Source organism: Notolabrus celidotus, chromosome 7 (genome assembly GCF_009762535.1).
Source record: "Notolabrus celidotus isolate fNotCel1 chromosome 7, fNotCel1.pri, whole genome shotgun sequence".
Lineage (NCBI taxonomy): Eukaryota > Metazoa > Chordata > Actinopteri > Labriformes > Labridae > Notolabrus > Notolabrus celidotus.
In genome coordinates this window covers 4,816,321-4,838,820 of record NC_048278.1, presented here as the reverse complement: position 1 = coordinate 4,838,820, position 22,500 = coordinate 4,816,321, and the positions used below count along the sequence as shown (strand labels likewise).

The window sequence follows — 22,500 nt, the reverse complement described above, 5'->3', positions numbered from 1 at the left end:
TTAGCTCACTCCGTTAGCCTAGGTATGAGGCTGAAGGTGGGCTTCATTCTGCGGACTCTGCTCGTCGTGGGGACGTTTCTGGGTCTGGTGGTTCTCTGGTCGTCCATGTCCCCCAAACCCAGCGAGGACGACCCTTTCGGAAAACAGGTGAGTTAACTACAGCTAACCAACTAACAAGCTAACCAGCTAACCAACTGACCAACAGGGGTTTAGCTGGTTAGCTGTCATCAAACCCCGAAACAGAGTAAGACTGAGCTGTTTACATCCTGGCTGTTTGTTGGATGAGTTACAGCTGTGTGTTACAGCTGTGTGTTACAGCTGTGTGTTAACAGCTGTGTGTTACAGCTGTGTGTTAACAGCTGTGTGTTTACAGGTGTGTTAACAGCTGTGTGTTACAGGTGTGTTACAGCTGTGTGTTACAGGTGTGTGTGTTCATCTGTGTGTTACAGGTGTGTTACAGCTGTGTGTTACAGGTGTGTTACAGCTGTGTGTTACAGGTGTGTTACAGGTGTGTTACAGCTGTGTGTTACAGCTGTGTGTTACAGGTGTGTATGATGACTGATGTGTTCTAAATGCGCTAGCATTCAGGTCAGCTAGCTGTTTATCGGTTGTCATGGAGATACACCTCTAGCTAGCTGCTGCTAATAGTCACACAGGTGCACTTCTGTTCTCACCGTAACGGCTTTATTACTGTCGAAAACGCACCTAGTCCACGTATCTCATCCACGAGGAACTATGCGAGGATCCCAGGTGTCCCGAGTGCAGATCACTGTGTATGGATACCTTCCACACTCACCTGTCCACGGATGACACGTGCCAGCTGTGGGCTGAATGAAACAGCACTTTATACACACCTTTTTAAGGTCACAGCGAGCAGGTGAAGGTGAACGGCCTCATCACAAGTTTCAAATACCTTTAAGGCCCTCCATCACCTCGCTCCTCCATAACTCTCTGAACTTCTCCACATCAACACACCCAGCCGCACTCTCAGGTCGTCTTCTTCTTCTTCCATTCACTTCACTACACCACCCGCCCGCTTAACCACCATGGGGTCCAGAGTCTTCAGCTGGTCTGCTCTGGAACTCCCTCCCACCAGACATCCTTAACATCGACTCTCCCTTTTCAAATCACATCTCAAAACACATATTTTTAAACTGTCATATTCACTCTGATTACACCTCTTCACTGCACTGTATCTTAACCTGTTAATTTTATTTGTATTTATTAATTACACTGCATCATACCTTGTTGTTTTTATCTGCCTAATTTTTATAGTGTTCTTTTTAAACTCTGCCCTGTATGGTGAGCTTGAGTGCTGAGAAAGGCGCCTTTAAATAACAAGCATTATTATTATTATTAATAAGGTGTTTAAACAATCCAAACGCGGAGCAGGTAAATCCAGACAACGCCTCACTCTGTGAACGCAGCAGCATGAAGTCAGTCAAATCAAACTTCAGACCTCAGGTTCAGACTTAAACCTCCTGACAGTTAAAGCAGCCTGGAGCTCTGAGCAGACATCAATCTAGACTAACCCAGAGACAAACACACAGAGAGCTTGTGTTTACTGGTTTATAAACAACTGTGTTTGTCTTCAGCTTTGTTAATATAGCAACCATTTTTATCTCAAGACTCTTTCCAAACAGAGCAGGTCTAGTCCGTACTCTATGTTGCATTATTAAGAAAGACCCAACATCAAGATAGGATCAGATCCAGTCCCATCTTACAGACAGGACTCAGTCTGATCTCATCTTAATCCACCATGAGCAGAGCACTTTGCAGCATTTAGCAAGTTACAGTGGCAAGGACAAACTTCCTTTAACAGGCAGAAACCTCCAGCAGGACCAGACTCATGTTAGACACACATCTGCTGAGACCGAGTTTAAGCCAAGCATAAAAACGTCTAGATGTTGTTTTGATTTGAGTATTGATTTTTAAAGCTCCTCAGACGGTCCCTTTTAAGTACAACACGTGTATATCTTTGTGTTCCTGGTGTGGTGCTGATGGTGTTAAAACCCTCTGTTCTGTCTCACAGGAGGATGCCGCCCTGCCCAGAGCAGACCCTGCAGACCACTTTAAGCCTGTGGTGCCTTGGCCTCATGTGGAGGGGGTGGAGGTCGACCTGCACGCCATCAGACTCAAACGTGGTGAGACGCCATCGTAGACATCCTGTAAACACTGGCTCTAGACACTTTGAATACTTGATGCAGATCAGTTCTCTGTGGGTCATGGTTTGGTTCTTTGTGTTCCCTCCATTAGAGCCCAACAACCCAGAGAAACCAGAACAGCAGCTCAACCAGAAGCAGGTGATACAGCAGCAGTACGTGACGTTCAAACCCCATACTCATGCCTACACCAGCCCTGTACTGAAGAAAGGCATCCTGGGAAACTTTGAGCCTAAAGAACCAGAGCCTCCGGGGGTCCCTGGTGGTCCTGGAGAGGAGGCCAAACCCTTTGTCATGGGTCCAGAGTACAAAGACACCGTGCAGGCCTCCATCAAGGAGTTTGGCTTCAACATGGTGGCCAGCGACATGATCTCTCTGGACAGAAGCATCAGTGACATTCGCCATGAAGAGTGAGTCAGACAGATATATATGTTAGACTGACCTCACTCTGGAGGGCAGGGTCAGGGTAGGTTGTGTCAACACACCACAGACGTCAACTTAACTGAACTGTGTTCATCAGCTATGAACTCATAGAGCACATCCACACACTCCTCATCCTGTATTACAACACTGTTGTGTTTGATTTGGTGTGGTTACTGTAGCAGCTCTCCGCACCCTCTGCAAACAAACAGCTGTGGATACAATGGTCTACATGTTGTATTCTAACTAATAAATCCACCACATGTTAATCCAGCAAGAACCTGCAGGACCAATAGACATTCATATCACAGAGGAGGAGATCTGGATTCAAATCAAACTTTGTTTATAAAGCACATGTTGCACATTTTAAAACAACCGCAGTTGGCCAAACTGCTGTACAAGCTTAGAAACACCATCAAGAAAAACAAATAGTAATTAAAAAAGAATAGATATTAAAAACACAATAGAGAACACAAGAAAAGGCCACAATAAATAAAAGCAAAATTAAATGTTGGATGTCCTGCTCAACAGGTATTAAAAGCCAACGCAAAGAGGTGTGTCTTTTAAGTAAATATTTAAAGCTGTCAATAGTCTGAGCCTATCTTATATTATATTTCATGGAGTCTTTTGTTTTTGAAAGACATACATTTTCAAATTATCTGCAAAACAGTGGAAAGAGTATTCAAGAGTGGACCCATAACATCAACTTCTACAACTGTCTGTATCTGAGTGTGAGACTGTAACGTTCACCTGTATGAATGTGACTGACCTGCTGTGTGTCTCACCTGTCCAGGTGTAAGTACTGGCACTATGACGACAGACTGCTGACCTCCAGTGTGGTGATCGTGTTTCATAATGAAGGCTGGTCTACACTGATGAGGACCGTCCACAGTGTGATCAAGAGGACCCCCAGGAGATACCTGGCTGAGATCGTCCTTATCGACGACTTCAGCAACAAAGGTCAGAGTTCACCAGCAATACACATGAAGCACAACAATCAACCTCAACCAGCAACATCACACTGAACCAGCAACATCACATTAGATCAGCAACATCACACTGAGGTTGCGTGTCCACAGCAGCCGTTTTTTGCGCTGGGAGCACCCATAACCTCAGTTTCAGAGCATTTATCACCAGCGTTTACTGTTACTTGGTAACGAAAGTCGAAAAAGTCACTTTTGTGTCCCTTTAGGTCTGTTTTAAAATGCTCTGTATGCTTCATAAATGCTTTTATTCAACAGCATTTTAACATGAAACTGTAAAACATATAGATAGAAATCGTGTCAGACCATCTGCAGCAGCTCTGAACCAGGAAATTGTATCTCGACAAAACAAGTGTGATGACTTTTCTCCTCCGCACGGACCTCTGCCATTGTGTTGGTAAGATGATTTTAGAAGTCCCCCCCTTCTTGATTCTGATTTGTCAGTGATCAAGAAGTCACATTGATGAACGCGGCGGTGTTCCAAAAGTTGAAGTATTTTCAACTGAATGCGCTCAGAGACAAAAATCAGCTGACTCTGAAGGCACTGAGAGCTGAAAATGCTGAATCACATTGAGTTTGAATAGAAAACCGGCACTGCCAGCGCCAGAAACGCCGGCAGTGGACACGCCCCTTGAACCAGCAACATCACACTGAACCAGTGACATCACACAAGATCAGCAACATCACACTGAACCAGCAACATCACACTGAACCAGTGACATCACACAAGATCAGCAACATCACACTGAACCAGCAACATCACACTGAACCAGTAACATCACACTGAACCAGTAACATCACACTGAACCAATGACATCACACAAGATTAGCAACATCACACTGAACCAACAACGTCACACTGAATCAGCAACATCTCATTGGATCAGCCACCTCACACTGAACCAGCAACATCACACTGAACCATTAACATCACACTGAACCAGCAACGTCACACTGAACCAGCAACATCACATTGAAACAGCAACATCAAACTTGATCAGCAACATCACACTGAACCAGCAACGTCACACTGAACCAGAGATGTCTGACTGAACCAGCATCATCACATTGAACCAGCAATGTGACACTGATTTAGAGATGTCTGACCAAACCAGCAACGTCACACTGAAACAGAAACCTATGACATAACTCACAGACAAGCACCTGCTGATGTGTCCTAATTGAGTTAACCATGGTTATATGACATTTAGCTTGTGTGTCTGTGTATGTTTGGCTGTTTTTTTTGTGTAGCCCACTTGAAGGAGCGTCTGGAGGACTACATCAAACAGTGGAACGGTCTGGTGAAACTGTTCAGGAATGAGAAGAGAGAAGGACTGATCCAGGCCAGGAGCATTGGAGCCAACAAGGCCACTAAAGGACAGGTACCTGATGATGTCACTGATGCTGATACCCACACAAACACACACACACACACACACACAGCTGGCACTACTCTATCAGTACCATGTACTGGTTGATCAGAGTGATAAACCGGGAGGGACTCTGGGATGCTGATTGAGGTGCAGTTTGTTTATTAGCTGAAATGCTGTGGCTGCATTTGGTTGCTGTGTTTCTAAATCTGTGTTTCCAACTGAAACAGTGGAGACAATATCACATCAGGTGTTTGTGTTTGCTCTCCAGGTGCTGATCTACCTGGATGCTCACTGTGAGGTTGGAATCAACTGGTACGCTCCTCTGATCGCTCCTATATCAAAAGACAGGTAACACACACACACACACACACACACACACACACACACACACACACACACACACACACACACACACACACACACACACACACACACTCTCTCTCTATCTTAAAACAGATAAGATCAAGTCCCATCTTACAGACAGGACTGAGTCTGATCTCATCTAATCCACCATTAGCAGAGCAGCTTTTAACTGGTTACTATGGCTCATGATACCTTTGTGTTTCAGCTCTTTCTCCCTGTGGATCTAATGGTGTGAGAAACAGCATTGGTCACACATAGTCACATTAATTCAGCTGCTCCTCAAACGCCTGCGAAAATCCCCCCTATACCCTACAATGAGTCAGCTTGAACAACCAGTCCACTTAAACCAACAGAGTTTCCCTCTCATGCTGCTCATCCTAACCCCCCAAGTGCTCGTCCCAATCCCCCGATTGCTTGTCCTAACCCCCCTGAGTGCTCATTCTAATCCCAGAGAGTGATCAACCTAAAACCCGAAGGTGCTGTCCTAACTCCTTGAGTGGTAGTCCTAACCCTCAAGAGTGCAGGTCCTAACCCCCAAGAGTGCTCGTCCTAACCCCCGAGAGTGCTCGTCCTAACCCCTGAGAGGACTCATCCTAGACCCCACATGCTGATCATCCAAACCTTTCAGGAGTGCTCGTCCTAACCCCCCAAGTGCTCCTCCTAATCCCCCGCTCCTAACCCCAGAGAAGGCTCGTCCTAACCCCTCAAGTGGTAGTCCTAACCCCAGAGAGTGCACATCCTAACCCCCAGAGTGTTCGTCCTAACCCCCGAGAGTGTTCATCCTAACCCCTGAGAGTGTTCATCCTAACCCCTGAGAGTGTTCGTCCTAACCCCCGAGAGTGTTCGTCCTAACCCCTGAGAGTGTGCGTCCTAACCCCCGAGAGTTTGCGTCCTAACCCCCGAGAGCGTGCGTCCTAACCCCCGAGAGCGTTCGTCCTAACCCCCGAGAGTGTTCGTCCTAACCCCTAAGAGTGTGCGTCCTAACCCCCGAGAGTGTTCGTCCTAACCCCCGAGAGTGCTCGTCCTAACCCCTGAGAGGACTCATCCTAGACCCCACATGCTGATCATCCAAACCTTTCAGGAGTGCTCGTCCTAACCCCCCAAGTGCTCCTCCTAATCCCCCGCTCCTAACCCCAGAGAAGGCTCGTCCTAACCCCTCAAGTGGTAGTCCTAACCCCAGAGAGTGCACATCCTAACCCCCAGAGTGTTCGTCCTAACCCCCGAGAGTGTTCGTCCTAACCCCTGAGAGTGTTCATCCTAACCCCTGAGAGTGTTCGTCCTAACCCCTGAGAGTGTGCGTCCTAACCCCCGAGAGTTTGCGTCCTAACCCCCGAGAGCGTGCGTCCTAACCCCCGAGAGCGTTCGTCCTAACCCCCGAGAGTGTTCGTCCTAACCCCTAAGAGTGTGCGTCCTAACCCCCGAGAGTGTTCGTCCATCCCCCGAGAGTGTTCGTCCTAACCCCCGAGAGTGTTCGTCCTAACCCCCGAGAGTGTGCGTCCTAACCCCCGAGAGTGTGCGTCCTAACCCCCGAGAGTGTGCGTCCTAACCCCCGAGACTGTTCGTCCTAACCCCCGAGAGTGTTCGTCCTAACCCCCGAGAGTGTTCGTCCTAACCCCCGAGAGTGTTCGTCCTAACCCCCAGAGTGTTCGTCCTAACCCCCGAGAGTGTTCGTCCTAACCCCCGAGAGTGTTCGTCCTAACCCCCGAGAGTGTTCGTCCTAACCCCCGAGAGTGTTCGTCCTAACCCCCGAGAGTGTTCGTCCTAACCCCCGAGAGTGTGCGTCCTAACCCCCGAGAGTGTGCGTCCTAACCCCCGAGAGTGTGCGTCCTAACCCCCGAGACTGTTCGTCCTAACCCCCGAGAGTGTTCGTCCTAACCCCCGAGAGTGTTCGTCCTAACCCCCGAGAGTGTTCGTCCTAACCCCCAGAGTGTTCGTCCTAACCCCCGAGAGTGTTCGTCCTAACCCCCGAGAGTGTTCGTCCTAACCCCCGAGAGTGTTCGTCCTAACCCCCGAGAGTGTTCGTCCTAACCCCCAGAGTGTTCGTCCTAACCCCCGAGAGTGTTCGTCCTAACCCCCGAGAGTGTGCGTCCTAACCCCCGAGAGTGTGCGTCCTAACCCCCGAGAGTGTGCGTCCTAACCCCCGAGACTGTTCGTCCTAACCCCCGAGAGTGTTCGTCCTAACCCCCGAGAGTGTTCGTCCTAACCCCCGAGAGTGTTCGTCCTAACCCCCGAGAGTGTTCGTCCTAACCCCCAGAGTGTTCGTCCTAACCCCCAGAGTGTTCGTCCTAACCCCCGAGAGTGTTCGTCCTAACCCCTGAGAGTGTTCGTCCTAACCCCCGAGAGTGTTCGTCCTAACCCCCGAGAGTGTTCGTCCTAACCCCCGAGAGGGCTCGACCTAACCCCTGAGAGTGTTCATCCTAACCCCGAGAGGGCTCGACCTAACCCCTGAGAGTGTTCGTCCTAACCCTCGAGAGTGTTCCTCCTAACTCCCGAGAGTGCTTGTCCTAACCCTCGAGAGTGCTTGTCCTAAAACCCGAGGGTGCTCTTCCTTTCCCCCAAAAGTGCTCATCATAACCTCCTAGAGTGCGTCATCCTAAGATCCCCAGCTATTCATCCTAACTCCCCACAGTGCTCATCCTTACCCTCAAGAGTGCTGTTCCTAGCCCCCGAGTACTCATCTTTTCACCCAAAAGTGCTCATCCTCATCCCCCAGAGTGCTCGTCCTTACCATCCAGGGTGCTGGTCCTAACCCCTCAAAGAGTCAGTTTAGCTCAGTTTAAAACCCACACATAGAGAGCTCAGTTTGAACTCAACACACAAAGCTCAGTTTAAACCCCACACACAGAGCTGTTTAATGTTTGCAGTGTTTAAACAATGATCACAGCCTGGAAGAGACACAGATGCGTGTGTTTGTGTCTGTGTATTTCTCTCCATATTTGGGTTTTTGGCTGTGTGTGTGTGTGTGTGTGTGTGTGTGTGTGTACAGAACTGTGTGCACAGTGCCTCTCATAGACTATATAGATGGTAATGAGTACAGCATGGAGCCCCAGCAGGGTGGAGATGAAGACGGTCTGGCCCGGGGAGCGTGGGACTGGAGTCTGCTGTGGAAGAGAGTCCCACTGAGCCACAGAGAGAAGGCCAAGAGAAAACACACCATGCAGCCCTACCGGTACTCACACTGCAGAGAGCAGACAGCATGCTAATACTCATCCCTGTTCTGTTTGTGTCTCCATCTCCACCCCTCCACCCATCCATCCACCCCGTGTCTCTGTGCTTTCACTGGCACTGCTGTCTGTATCTGCCTGTCTTTGTCCTGCATGTCCATCACCCCCACACCCTCCACCCCCCATGTATCCTGAATGCATGGCCCCCACCCTACCTCTGTCAGAACGGTGTGTACGGTGCCTCTGATCGACTCCATTGATGGCCAGAAGTATACCATCAGCCCCCAGGGCGGAGGAGATGTGGACAACTTCGCTAGAGGTGCCTGGGACTGGAGCATGCTCTGGAAGAGAGTCCCTCTAGGAGACAGAGAAAAAAGACTCAGAAAGACACACACTGAGCCATATAGGTACACAAAACAAACACTCCTGACTGACGTGGACAGGGACAACAGAGACAAACGGATCAGAATGAAAGTCCTGACTAGTACTGATTTAACGTAAAACCGTGGTATCAGAATCAGAAAAACATTAATGACCCCAAAGAGAAGTTTAAGTGAAACAGCTACTCACTGTAAAAGAGAGTACGTTTAAATACACATGATATTAGCGTTAGATTTAGAGAGTAGTTCAGCCTTCATGTAAAGAAATCAATGAAATATCAAAAACTGTGCTCTGTATTAGATTATACAGTGGTGGACTAAAATAAGCAGCCAAGAGTAACATAACATGCAGTACATTTATAACCCTATGTAGTATCTAAACCCTAACCCTGCCAATGACAGTATTTTACAGCGCAGTGACAGTATTTTACAGCGCAGTGACAGTATTTTAATGCACAATGACAGTATTTTACAGCGCAGTGACAGTATTTTACAGCGCAGTGACAGTATTTTACAGTGCAGTGACAGTACTTTAATGCACAATGACAGTATTTTACAGCGCAGTGACAGTATTTTAATGCACAATGACAGTATTTTACAGCGCAGTGACAGTATTTTACAGCGCAGTGACTATTTTACAGCGCAGTGACAGTATTTTACAGCGCAGTGACAGTATTTTACAGCGCAGTGACAGTATTTTAATGCACAGTGACAGTATTTTACAGCGCAGTGACAGTATTTTAATGCACAGTGACAATATTGTAAAGAACAGTGACGGTATTTTAATGCACAGTGACAGTATTGTAAAGAACAGTGACAGTATTTTAATGCACAGTGACAGTATTTTAATGCACAGTGACAGTATTTTAATGCACAGTGACAGTACTTTAAAGCACAGTGACGGTATTTTACAGAACAATGACAGTAACAGTATTTTAAAACTCAGTTAATGTGTTTTACAGAACAGTGACGGTATTTTAAAGAACAGTGACAGTATTTTACAGTACAGTGACGGTATTTAAAGCACAGTGACAGTATTTTACAGCACAGTGACAGAGTATTTTACGGCTCTGTGACCGTGTTTAACAGCTCAGTGTCCATCTTTTGCAGAACAGTGACGGTATTTAACAGCAAAGTGACAGTATTTTACAGCTTAGTGAATGTGTTTTAAAGAACAGTGTCCATATTTAACTGAACATAGACAGTAATTTACAGCGCAATGACAGTATTTTAATGCAGTGACAGTACTTTAAAGAACAGTGAAAGTATTTTACAGAACAGCGACAGTATTTTACAGCATAGTGACAGTATTTTACAGCACAGTGACTATTTTACAGCATAGTGACAGTATTTTACAGTGCAGTGACTATTTTACAGCATAGTGACAGTATTTTACAGTGCAGTGACTATTTTACAGCATAGTGACAGTATTTTACAGTGCAGTGACTATTTTACAGCATAGTGACAGTATTTTACAGTGCAGTGACTGTATTTTACAGAACAGTGACCATATTTTACAGAACAGTAAACATATTACAGCATAGTGACAGTATTTTACAGCATAGTGACAGTATTTTACAGCGCAGTGACAGTATTTTAATGCACAATGACAGTATTTTAAAGCACAGTGACAGTATTATACAGCACAGTTACAGTATTTTACAGAACACTGACAGAATATTTTACGGCTCCGTGACCGTGTTTAACAGCTCAGTGTCCATCTTTTGCAGAACAGTGACGGTATTTTACGGCGCAGTAACAGTATTGTACAGCACAGTGACTATTTACAGCATTGACAGTATTTTACAGCACAGTTCCAGTATTTTACTGAACAGCATAGTGACAGTATTTTACAGCGCAGCGACAGTATTTTACAGCACAGTGACCATTTTACAGCATAGTGACAGTATTTTACTGAACAGCTTAGTGACAGTATTTTACAGCATAGTGACAGTATTTTACAGCATAGTGACAGTATTTTACTGAACAGCTTAGTGACAGTATTTTACAGTGCAGTGACAGTATTTTACTTAACAGCTTACTGACAGTATTTTACTGAACAGCGCAGTGACAGTATTTTACTGAACAGCGCAGTGACAGTATTTTACTGAACAGAGCAGTGACAGTATTTTACTGAACAGCGCAGTGACAGTATTTTACTGATGAGCTTAGTGACAGTCTTTTACAGAACAGCGACAGTATTTTACAGCATAATGACAGTATTTTACAGAACAGCGACAGTATTTTACAGAACAGTGACCATATTAAAGCATAGTGACAGTATTTTACAGCATAGTGACGTATTTGAACTAAACAGCACAGTAACAGTATTTTACAGCGCAGTGACAGTATTTTACTGAACAGCATAGTGACAGTATTTTGCAGCGCAGTGACGTATTTGAACTAAACAGCACAGAAACAGTATTTTACAGCGCAGTGACAGTATTTTACTGAACAGCTTAGTGACAGTATTGTACAGCACAGTGACAGTATTTTACACTACAGTGACTATTTTACAGCACAGTGACAGTATTTTACAGCACAGTGACAGTATTTTACAGCGCAGTGACAGTATTTTACTGAACAGCGCAGTGACAGTATTTTACTGAACAGAGCAGTGACAGTATTTTACAGCACAGTGACAGTATTTTACTGAACAGCGCAGTGACAGTATTTTACTGATGAGCTTAGTGACAGTCTTTTACAGAACAGCGACAGTATTTTACAGCATAATGACAGTATTTTACAGAACAGCGACAGTATTTTACAGAACAGTGACCATATTAAAGCATAGTGACAGTATTTTACAGCATAGTGACGTATTTGAACTAAACAGCACAGTAACAGTATTTTACAGCGCAGTGACAGTATTTTACTGAACAGCATAGTGACAGTATTTTGCAGCGCAGTGACGTATTTGAACTAAACAGCACAGAAACAGTATTTTACAGCGCAGTGACAGTATTTTACTGAACAGCTTAGTGACAGTATTGTACAGCACAGTGACAGTATTTTACACTACAGTGACTATTTTACAGCACAGTGACAGTATTTTACAGCACAGTGACAGTATTTTACAGCACAGTGACAGTATTTTACAGCACAGTGACAGTATTTTACAGCACAGTGATAGTATTTTACAGCACAGTGATAGTATTTTACAGCACAGTGACAGTATTTTACAGCACAGTGACAGTATTTTACAGCATTTTACAGCATAGTGACAGTATTTTACAGAACAATGACCATATTTTAAAGCACATTGACAGTATTTTAATGAACAGTTACAGTACTTTAACGTATAGTGACAGTATTTAAGGTTTTTAAAGTATTGTGATTATTGCTGATTTTACATTTCAGAATTAATGACTGGTTCAGACTGCACTAACCAACTAAACAGAACTGTGGTCCTGCTGTTTGGGAGCTGTTTGTGCTTTAAGCTTTCTGATGCTTGGCGTTAACTGGTTCTGGTGGGACTGGTTTTGTCCTCTGGTTGTAGTCTAAATGGTTGTTGGTGTCCACTCTTTGTGTGTTCGTGGGATAACCTCTCACATGTTGTCTCCACTCAGTCCGACTCTTTGATGTGTTTGGTGTAACTAACTGAAAATGATGATCCCTAAACCATACTACAGACCGGGTCCTGATCCAAACCGGGTCGGGTCTGTGTTGGGAGGTAAACTGGGAGCTTCTGGTGGGATTGGGTTTGGATTGGAGCATCATCACTCCCCCTACACACCTGTAACTTCTCCATTCATCATGTCTGTGTGTCTTTCTCAGTTCTACCTTCACTCACCTCACTGCCCTGAGCTCAGACTGTCTGTTGTGGTCTTTACTAACCCGGTCTCAACTCATCTGATCTGTGTGCTAACTGCTTATAGAACTGTAACTGAGATTATCCTGTCAATGAACCTGATGAGAACAGATGACGTGCTGATTCTTAAAGATACCTGTGGTGTGTTTGCACTTGTGTGTGCGTGTGCGTGTGTGCGTGTGTGCGTGTGTGCGTGTGTGTGTGTGTGTGTGTGTGTGTGTGTGTGTGTGTGTGTGTGTGTGTGTGTGTGCCTGCAGGTCTCCAGCCATGGCGGGGGGTCTGTTTGCTATAGAGAGAGAGTTCTTCTTTGAGCTGGGTCTCTATGATCCAGGACTGCAGATCTGGGGAGGAGAAAACTTTGAGATATCCTACAAGGTACACAGAGTACTGCAGTATATATACATTTAAGATCTTAATCACATTTCATATTTAATGTGTGTGTGTGGGTGCGTGCATGTTTGTCTTTGTGTAGATCTGGCAGTGTGGTGGTCAGCTGCTCTTTGTGCCGTGCTCTCGGGTCGGTCATATCTACAGACTGCAGGGTTGGCAGGGTAACCCCCCTCCTGCACACGTCGGATCCTCCCCCACTCTGAAGGTAGAGCAGCTCACACTGACTCACACCCGCAGACTGATGTTTGTTGACTCTTTACTCGCACAGAAATAAACTTTAAGAGGAAAGTATGAAATAATGATTGAAACATCCTTCACACAAAATGTTCCTCATTTGGCACGCCAGTCTTCAACAGAGCCTCCTCACTGGCCCTCACACCATGGACATTAAAAGGTTTAAGCTGATCTCAGAGTTAAACTAATATAAACCCTGCCTGTGTGTCTTCAAATAGAACTATGTGCGTGTGGTGGAGGTGTGGTGGGATGATTATAAGGACTACTTCTACGCTAGTCGTCCTGAGACTCTCACGCTGGCCTACGGAGACATCAGTGAGCTCAAACGCTTCAGGTAACACAGTTATTCCTATCATACATATTTACTCTCCAAGTCCTGTCAGTGTCTGATGGTGACCCTTCCAACCAGCCAATCAGAACGCTGCATTACATTACGCTGAATACGCTGCTGAGGTTAGCATGCTGCTGAGAACATGCTAACGTCACACTGCTCCTCCTCTGTTCTATTGATCGAAACTTTGATGCCACCTTTTTAAACTGATTCTTATCGTTGATACCCAAGTTATGTGTTCAGAAATGTAAGTTGTCATCATATCCTGCAGCTGTAGGGTTATCTGTTGTAGATTAAGCAGTCTGTAACTGACCTGTTTGCTGAGTGCTGTGTGTCTTTCTCCTCAGGGAGGAGCATCGCTGCAAGAGCTTCAAGTGGTTCATGGAGGAGATCGCTTATGACATCCCTTTGCACTATCCTCTCCCTCCTAAAAATGTGGAGTGGGGGGAGGTAAGGACATCACACACTCACACACACACCTATGCACACTCAGTGTGTGTGTCCATGCTGTGTTCACCTTGTTGTGTGATATCCTGACTCTGTAGATCCGAGGCCTTGAGACCAGTTACTGTATCGACAGTATGGGACACACTAACGGGGGCAGCGTGGAGATCGGACCCTGCCACAGGATGGGGGGCAACCAGGTACTGACCCATGTGGAGCTGCTGGTCTGGTGAAGCACTCCAACAAGAAGGAGAACGTCTGTAGGGGTTATAGAGTCTGTACTGTGCCCACATCAGATTGAGTTTAGCTTATGATTCTTACACTCGGTCATTGAGATGCGGGGGACTGGCAAACATTAAACTCATGACTCAATGAAAAGCAACTAACAGACCCTTCCCATCAAACCTTAACAGCTCACTTTATACTGATCCAAATCAGAACAAAGCAAATAAGCCATAGGGGTGTGAATGAGTCACTGATGTGCCAACGAGACATAGGGTTGCACACGAGGCATAGGGGTGCATGCTAGCCGGGCACACCAGGCACAGGGGTGCACACAGCCTAAGTTTCTACAATACAGCCAATGCAAAAGTTTCATAAACCTGCCTCCGTACTTAAGTCCAGCAGGGGGGCGACTCCTCTGGATGTAAATGGGTCTGATTGTTTATCAGTTTGTGTGATGAAGGTACTCCTCTTTAGCTGATGTCTTCCCTGTGTGCGTGTGTGTGCGTGCGTGTGTGCGTGCGTGTGTGTGTGTGTAGTTGTTCCGTATCAATGAAGCTAACCAACTGATGCAGTATGACCAGTGTCTGACCAAAGGACTAGACAGCTCATCTGTCATCATCACACACTGTGACCAGAACCAACACACTGAGTGGAAGTACTTTAAGGTAAGGTATACACACACACACACACACACACACACACACACACACACACACACACACACACACACACACACACACACACACACACACACACACACACACACACAGATAAGTACTGAACAATATCTGTGTTTTTGTCTCTCCGTGTTCAGGATCTGCATCGGTTCACTCATGTGCCAACAGGTAAAAACCTCAAACCTTCTTTATCTTCATCATCACCTGACGTGTGATAATGTCAGAGTTTCATAAAGTTGCCCTGTTGTAGAGTTGTCCTGTAGGAAAGTTTCCTTGTGATAAAGTTTTCCTGTGATAAAGTTTCTGTATGGTTAAGTTGCCCTGTAGTAAAGTTGCCCTGTAGTAAAGTTGCTCTGTAGTACAGTCGCCCTGTAGTAAAGTTGCTCTGTTGTAAAATTGCCATGTAGTAAAGTTGCTCTGTAGTAAAGTTACCCTGTACTAAAGTTGCTCTGTAGTAAAGTTTCCCTGTACTAAAGTTGCTCTGTAGTAAAGTTGCCCTGTACTAAAGTTGTTCTGTGTTTTCTCTGTCTCAGGAAAGTGTCTGGACCGCTCTGACCTGCTCCACACAGTCTCCATCTCAGACTGTGACACCAGTAAAACCAGTCAGAGGTGGGAGATGAACAACATCGTGGCTGTGTGACCGACTGGGACTCGAACATGGAAACTAAAACACACCTGTCAGACTGTGACACTTAACACACACACACACATAAACACACACACACACACACACACACACACACACACACACACACACACACACACACACACAATTGTAAAACTCCTGCTGGTCTGAACTGGATCCATACTGGTCTTTGATTGGTGGTTTGGGGCTCTCAGGTGTTTCAGACCTCTTCTCTTTGATTTAACGTAGTAAACTGTCTGCTCTCATTGAACCTCTCTAATCAATCCATCAGCTCACTAACCAAAGAATCATGCTATTGGTGGAGGAGTCAGTGACATCATCAGGGGGCGTGTCACTGCAGGTTCAGGCTCAGGTACAGACTGGATCAGGATGTTTACCTCAGAGAGCTCTCGGGTGAGACTGCAGGAGAGTTTAGCGTCAGTACTAACACGGAGATAAAGTGGTCTGATCCTGATCAGTCAGACAACATGAACCATATGAGACCAGAACCAGCATCACACGTAGACCTGACACTCTGTCTAACTGAACTCTGTTTCCTCTCTCTTCACATCACATTCACTCCAGACTCTGAAACACTCTCATTCGTTCTGTCAGTCTGCTCACACTCCTCTGACCTCTGACCTCTGGGTCTGAAAACAGCCAGCAGGGTCTGATCCCTCACACAGTGTGCCATGTCCGACCCCCGCACTCCTCCGTCACACTCCCTTTATTTATCAGACTGGATCCAGTTCTTTCTGCTGATCAGCGGTGATGGGTCAGCTCTCACAGGCTGTGATGTTGGTGTGAGTGAGGATGTCTCCTGCCTTATGACGGACTGATGAAGGTTCAGTGTCTGACCAGCTGACTGTGACTCTGCCTGACGATGGTACTCACTGTGTTGTTTTGGGGGTGGGGGGGTTAATACATGACTGAGAAGATGTTTGTTTGTGGGGGGGCTCAGAGGGTTTGGTGAGTGGACGATCATGTATGCAATGTTTTGTACAATGTAAATAGATTCTTTGTAAAGACTCTGAATCATTTTGTGAAGGGCCTGAATGATGTAAATATTTAACTTATGGCAGAGATTTAATATGGGGGGGTGAAGAGCGAATAAACACCTGATTTTTACAGCTCACGCTGCCTCCTGTCTTTTATCGTGAGGTACTGCACCTTCACATGCTGCTTTCTGCCTGTTACGGCCAAATTCCTACAGATCCGTCTCCAATCCGTCACAGCACCGGATCTGATCGGTTTCTCTTCTAGTCAATGTGTTAACATTCACTGGATCTGCTCCGTTGCGTTCCGGCTGCGTCTCCGATCCGGCAGGTTGGAGCTAGGGTTGGGCAATGGTTTTCGAATATTTGTTCACTTTGTAAAAATCAAAGTTACTTTGAATATTTTCTCATTTTAAAAGTACAATTTTTCATCATTTTTACCTGTGCCTGGTTGTAATACGGTATTCCCGCTAGACGGTGGCTACAGAGCGTCTTAAGCGTCTGAAGTAGAAGAATGCTAACTTAATTGAATTGCAAAAGAAGAAGAACACATTAGTGACAGTTGCAGTGCTTTTCTCCGTTTCTGAATCTCATACTACTACACACTAGGGATGCACCAAAAATTTGTCCATCGAAAAATTTCAGCCGATAATTGCCCCGATTTTCGTCCAAAAGACTTTTATCACCAAAACAACCTGGCCGAAACAGAATGTTGTGATGACGCAAGCATAAAACTACGGCCAGTATGTGCTTGTCTGGATAAGAGCCAACATGTCTGCATCCATTCTTCCTTTAACTGCTGCACTAAAGCGTCTTCTAAGCAAAGAGGTTGAGACGGACCACGGAGTGAAAACAATGAAAAGTACACTCTTAGAGTCTGTCGGCACACGTTTCACTGAGATCTCCTCGGATCCTCTGCACTTCATCGAGACTGGACATGATCCGTTTTATAAAGATCATTGGATGTGGGAATAAAGCAGTGTGCACCTGAAATGATCCAGGCCGCGATGGATTTGGAGAACCCGCTTGGAGACGGAGAACAGAGCGCAGGACTAGTCTCTCAATAGATTCAAGATTCAAAGGTTTTTATTGTCAATTTTCACTGTATATACGAGACATACTGGAAAAAACGAGATGCTGTTTCTCTCTTCCAGCTTTTAAATATCTAAAATTGAAATATAAAATACAATAAAATATAATAAAATACAGTTCTATAAAAACATGAACCAGATGAGGGGCATGCACCCTTGTTGTCTGAGAAGTTCAATGAGATCCTTGATTTTAGTGAGGTTAGTACACAGTCAGAGCCAGAAATGCAATGGTACTAATAAATGACATAATGTATTGCGATTTCGGCCAAGAATTTTCATTTTGGTGCATCCCTACTACACACGTATTTCCAGAGACTGAGCATGGCTGTAAAATATAAACACACACGCCGCGCTGCGTCACAGAAACACCGACATGAAGATCAAGACAGACACTGTCAGTGCCCACCACTAGCAGCACCTCATCCTGCCGCTGGTTTTCATGACTGTCACTCAAACAGGGTTTTTAATGGGACAGGTGGGGGTAATATTTGAATAATCGTTGCATAGAAGCCAATGATTATTGAATAGTATTTTGGCTTGAAATGCCCATCCGTAGTCGGAGCCCTCCGGATCAGATACGCAAGAATTCTATTTTTGCCGGTTGCCGGAGCACAACGCATCAATCTCAACAGAGCAGATGGAGCGGGACAGGAAGTCAGGTTTCACCAAAACAAAATGAAAACATCCGGTTAATTTTCAGAATAAAACACTCTGTGTTATCACCAGATTGTATTTCACTTAACTGCAACAACAAACCGTCATGATGAGCGGAGCCAGGCCTGGAGTCAACAGGTCAGAGGTTTTCAGAGGACCAGAAAGACAACATGGATGAGGAGAGGAGGAGGAGAATCCTTGATTCAGTGATTACCGTGGGGAAACCTCGGTCACATGACTCCAGCTGTCCGGCGGTCCTGCTCCATGCTGCGTTCTGAAAACGGAACCAATGGGTGTTGACGGACTGGACACAGATCTGGTAAAAGTCCCTGGTGACACAAACTGAGTTCAGTTTGTGATCCGTTTTACGGCTAACACGGGCCGATGATCTGCAAAGGCCTGATCGATCTTCATCAGGGGATCTGTGCTGCATAAGTCCAAAACAAATGCAACTAACTGAAACAACTGCAGCAAAATGCAAACCAGCTGCACATGCTCAAATATGCAAAACCACCAAGACACAGAGCAGAAAACTCTAAATGATAGAGTTCAGCGTGTAAGTGCTCCCGGCTGGTGGCGGCGTACATGCTTCTTAAACAGGATAATAAAACGCATGTTCCCACAAGTATTAACGTAAATGTTTTTTGTTTTTTTTATTGGTTGGTGGCTGGAATTGAACCTACAACCTCTGCGACGAGGGCTATGGTCTCTGTATATGGGGCGCACGCTTAGACCGTTAGGCCAACGGCGCCCCACATAAATTATTTAAACTGAGTTTCCAGTAAAACTCAGATGAGAGGTTTGTGCGAGCAAGGATCCAGCTCCAGGTTACCAGACCACCAACAGATCCATTTCACCATCCATGATGCTTCACTGAAGACCACTTTCGCCTACCCAGTGCAGTTCAGGTTTCCAGCTCAGTATTCTCCTGATCCAGGAACCACTCCACAGACCAGGTGTGCTGATCGACTAACCACAGATCGTACAGAATGAACACCAAACAGGTAACTTTCAGCTGCAGTAAGCCACCATCTTTTCCCACCATGCAAAGCGTGAACCTGTGTTTGAGGGTGTGTGGGTGTGAATGAGATCCAGACCGGCCAGAACTACTTCAACACACACCATTGTTGACTCATACAATAGTATAAGGCTTCAAGCGAACGTGCCAACATGGGTGTGCCAACAATGAGTCTCAGCCCTGCTAATTACTGACAGGTGGATCCTGAAGAACCGGAAGAACCTCCTGTATGACAACACTAGATCACTGACAGGAGAGAAACCCAGCTTTGAGGATCAGAGTCAGTCTCAGCAGGTCAGGACAGCGAGCAGGTCGAGATAACAAAACCTCTCAGATGGTTAGCTTCTACAGTTAACCTAGTGTAGCATAATCTGTTAGCGGCTTCAGCATGAGGTGTAGGTTTGGCTTTAAGAGGCGGACTCTGCTGGTCGTGGCAACGTTTCTGGGTCTGGTGGTTCTATGGTCCTCTCTGTCCCCCGAACCCAGCGAGGACATCCCTTTGGGAAATCAGGTGAGTTAACTACAGCTAACCAACAGGACTTAACTGCTATCAGTACTGACAGTTCTGTCCTCAAAACTAGTGGTGTACTCGGCCTGGTAGAGGGGCAAGAACAAAAACTCTAGTGGAAGTCACTGCATTAAAAACAGACATGACTCTCTAGTGGAGAACACTGCATCCACAGATGCGGGTTCAAACTGAGACTTCTCTGGACCTGAGCCGGTTTAAGATTGATTAAGGGGAAGTGGAAAACTGTCCTGTGGTCTGATGAATCAAAATCTGACATTCTTTTTGGAAATCATGGACGCTGTGTCCTCTGCTCTAAAGAGGAGAGGGACCAACCAGCTTGTTTTCAGCTCACAGTTCAGAGCCAGCGTCCCTGATGGTATGGGGATCCTAAGAGTCCATGGCATGGGTAGCTTCCACATCTGTGAAGGCTCCATTAATGCTGAACAATATATACAGGTTTAGGAGAAACATATGCTGCCATCCAGACAATGACGTCTTCAGGAAGACCTTACATATTTAAGCAACACAACGCCAAACCACATTCTGCATGGATTACAACAGCATGGCTCTGTATAGTAGAAGAGTCCAGGTGCTGAACTGGCATCCCTGCAGTCCTGACTCGTCCCCCATTGAAAACATTTGGAGCATCATGAAACATACCACAAAGGAGACCCTGAACTGTTGAGCAGCTGAAATCATCTATCAGGCAAGAATGGGACAACATGTCACTTTAAAGTCCAGAACCTGGTCTCCTGGGTTCACCAACGTTTACAGAGTGTTGTTCAAAGATGAGCTGATGAACAGGAAACATGTCTCTGTAACAACTGACTGAAACGTGCTGCTGGTTTTTATCTCTGCTTGGTCTTTCTGTTCTGTCCACAGGAGGATGCTGCCCTGCCCAGAGCAGACCCTGCAGACCACTTTAAGCCTGTGGTGCCTTGGCCTCATGTGGAGGGGGTGGAGGGCGACCTGCACGCCATCAGACTCAAACGTGGTGAGACGCCATCATAGACATCCTGTAAACACGCTTAGCTCAGACACTGACTCTAGACACTTTGAACACTTGATGCAGATCAGTTCTCTGTGGGTCATGGTTTGGTTCTTGGTTTTCCCTCCATTAGAGCCCAACAACCCAGAGAAACCAGAACAGCAGCTCAACCAGAAGCAGGTGATCCAGCAGCAGTACGTGACTTTCAAACCCCACACTCACGCCTACACCAGCCCTGTACTGAAGAAAGGCATCCTGGGAAACTTTGAGCCTAAAGAACCAGAGCCTCCGGGGGTCCCTGGTGGTCCTGGAGAGGAGTCCAAACCCTTTGTCCTGGGTCCAGAGTACAAAGACACCGTGCAGTCCTCCATCAAGGAGTTTGGCTTCAACATGGTGGCCAGCGACATGATCTCTCTGGACAGAAGCATCAGTGACATTCGCCATGAAGAGTGAGTCAGACTGTTCACACTGTACAGATATATGTGTTAGACTGACATCACTCTGACTTTGAACTGCAGTCACACCTGCAGCACCATCACTGCACCATATTTATGAAGAGTTCTCGTGTCCTTCTTCAAAAGCAGGAGGAAAACAATCCAGAGTAACGGCTCCCATGGTTGTTAATCTGAGGAGGATTTATTTCTCTCTGTAAACAGATATCTGCATGAAGAGCAGCTAACAAACATTTACACTGAGACACTAATCTGCTTGATGCTGTCACTAAAGACAATCGGCGTTGAGATTTACTGACTTCTTGAACGCATCAGAAATGATGGAGCCCACCATCAGGGTGGGCAGCAGGTGTTCTAGAATTCTGACATCAAAGACAGAATTCTAGAATTCTGTCTTTGATGTCAGAATTCTGAGAACAAATGGAACATTCCGTGAAGAAGTTCAGACCTAAAAAAAACCCCATCAGTGTCTCTAATCCTCTTTCATAGACCTCCATTCAACAAACAAACATTGTAGGCGTAGTTTTCTTCTCCTCTTGAGGACAGACCTGACAAAGCTTGACTTTGGACTTTGGACTAATCTGCATCATGATGTTGTTATTTCAGCAAACTGAAGACCCGTTAATTACAAGAACATCACAAGAACATCAGTTTCTGTTTCAGGTTCATACCGCTGAAGAAAGCCAGAGAGAAGCCTCTGTGGAACTGTTTACAGTGAAACTGAGACTCACCACTAACACATGAACAGACGCTCCTCTGGGGGATGTGATGAACCAAACACTGACGGACTTTACTTTGAGTACTCATTAGGAGGGCTGAATTTCTCTTCTGTGTTGATCTGAACACACGGTTGCTGCTCAGGTTGCTGATTGGACTGTAAGCAGCTCACAGAGACGAAGTCTGACTGGAAGATGTTACTCACTGACTGCTGTCTAAAACACAGAGAAGTTAGCCATCGTTCTCAGAGGTATCATCATCAGATGATCGCTGATGGGTCTTGATATTGCTTGAGAGTTAATCCAACACCGGCTGAGTGTAACAGTCATGTCACATTGATCTGTATTCAAACGTGGACCCATAACATCAACTTCTACAACTGTCTGTATCTGAGTGTGAGACTGTAACATTCACCTGTATGAATGTGACTGACCTGCTGTGTGTCTCACCTGTCCAGGTGTAAGTACTGGCACTATGACGACAGACTGCTGACCT

The 22,500-nt window shown here is 45.8% G+C and overlaps 2 protein-coding genes across 5 annotated transcripts in view; both read left to right on the top strand.

The window, feature by feature from the left end:
- The window catches only part of galnt7 (UDP-N-acetyl-alpha-D-galactosamine: polypeptide N-acetylgalactosaminyltransferase 7), a 17,292-nt gene extending 575 nt beyond the window's left edge, over positions 1 to 16,717 (top strand). Inside the window, exons 1-17 of one of the 4 annotated variants that reach the window (XR_004631835.1) lie at positions 1 to 147; positions 2,033 to 2,144; positions 2,257 to 2,572; positions 3,376 to 3,542; positions 4,817 to 4,947; positions 5,207 to 5,286; positions 8,288 to 8,470; positions 8,690 to 8,872; positions 12,914 to 13,031; positions 13,129 to 13,251; positions 13,499 to 13,614; positions 13,959 to 14,061; positions 14,157 to 14,255; positions 14,817 to 14,945; positions 15,095 to 15,125; positions 15,491 to 15,678; positions 15,709 to 16,717. The exon at positions 1 to 147 is cut by the window's left edge and continues 517 nt beyond it. Coding sequence is in view for 3 of the 4 variants with exons in the window: in XM_034687542.1 (XP_034543433.1) it covers positions 25 to 147; positions 2,033 to 2,144; positions 2,257 to 2,572; positions 3,376 to 3,542; positions 4,817 to 4,947; positions 5,207 to 5,286; positions 8,288 to 8,470; positions 8,690 to 8,872; positions 12,914 to 13,031; positions 13,129 to 13,251; positions 13,499 to 13,614; positions 13,959 to 14,061; positions 14,157 to 14,255; positions 14,817 to 14,945; positions 15,095 to 15,125; positions 15,491 to 15,597 (2,121 nt within the window). In the remaining variant the exon portion in view is untranslated. Of the gene's footprint in view, positions 148 to 2,032; positions 2,145 to 2,256; positions 2,573 to 3,375; positions 3,543 to 4,816; positions 4,948 to 5,206; positions 5,287 to 8,287; positions 8,471 to 8,689; positions 8,873 to 12,913; positions 13,032 to 13,128; positions 13,252 to 13,498; positions 13,615 to 13,958; positions 14,062 to 14,156; positions 14,256 to 14,816; positions 14,946 to 15,094; positions 15,126 to 15,490 lie in introns of all 4 variants that reach the window. The other 3 variants (XM_034687542.1, XM_034687543.1, XM_034687544.1) reach the window with 3 other exon arrangements.
- Positions 16,718 to 19,663: 2,946 nt separating this feature from the next.
- LOC117815685 (N-acetylgalactosaminyltransferase 7-like) overlaps positions 19,664 to 22,500 on the top strand; it is a 26,592-nt gene continuing 23,755 nt past the window's right edge. Inside the window, exons 1-4 of the mRNA XM_034687551.1 lie at positions 19,664 to 19,851; positions 20,731 to 20,842; positions 20,970 to 21,285; positions 22,463 to 22,500. The exon at positions 22,463 to 22,500 is cut by the window's right edge and continues 129 nt beyond it. Of these exons, the coding sequence (XP_034543442.1) occupies positions 19,729 to 19,851; positions 20,731 to 20,842; positions 20,970 to 21,285; positions 22,463 to 22,500 (589 nt within the window). The 5' untranslated portion in view covers positions 19,664 to 19,728. The remainder of the gene's footprint in view (positions 19,852 to 20,730; positions 20,843 to 20,969; positions 21,286 to 22,462) is intronic.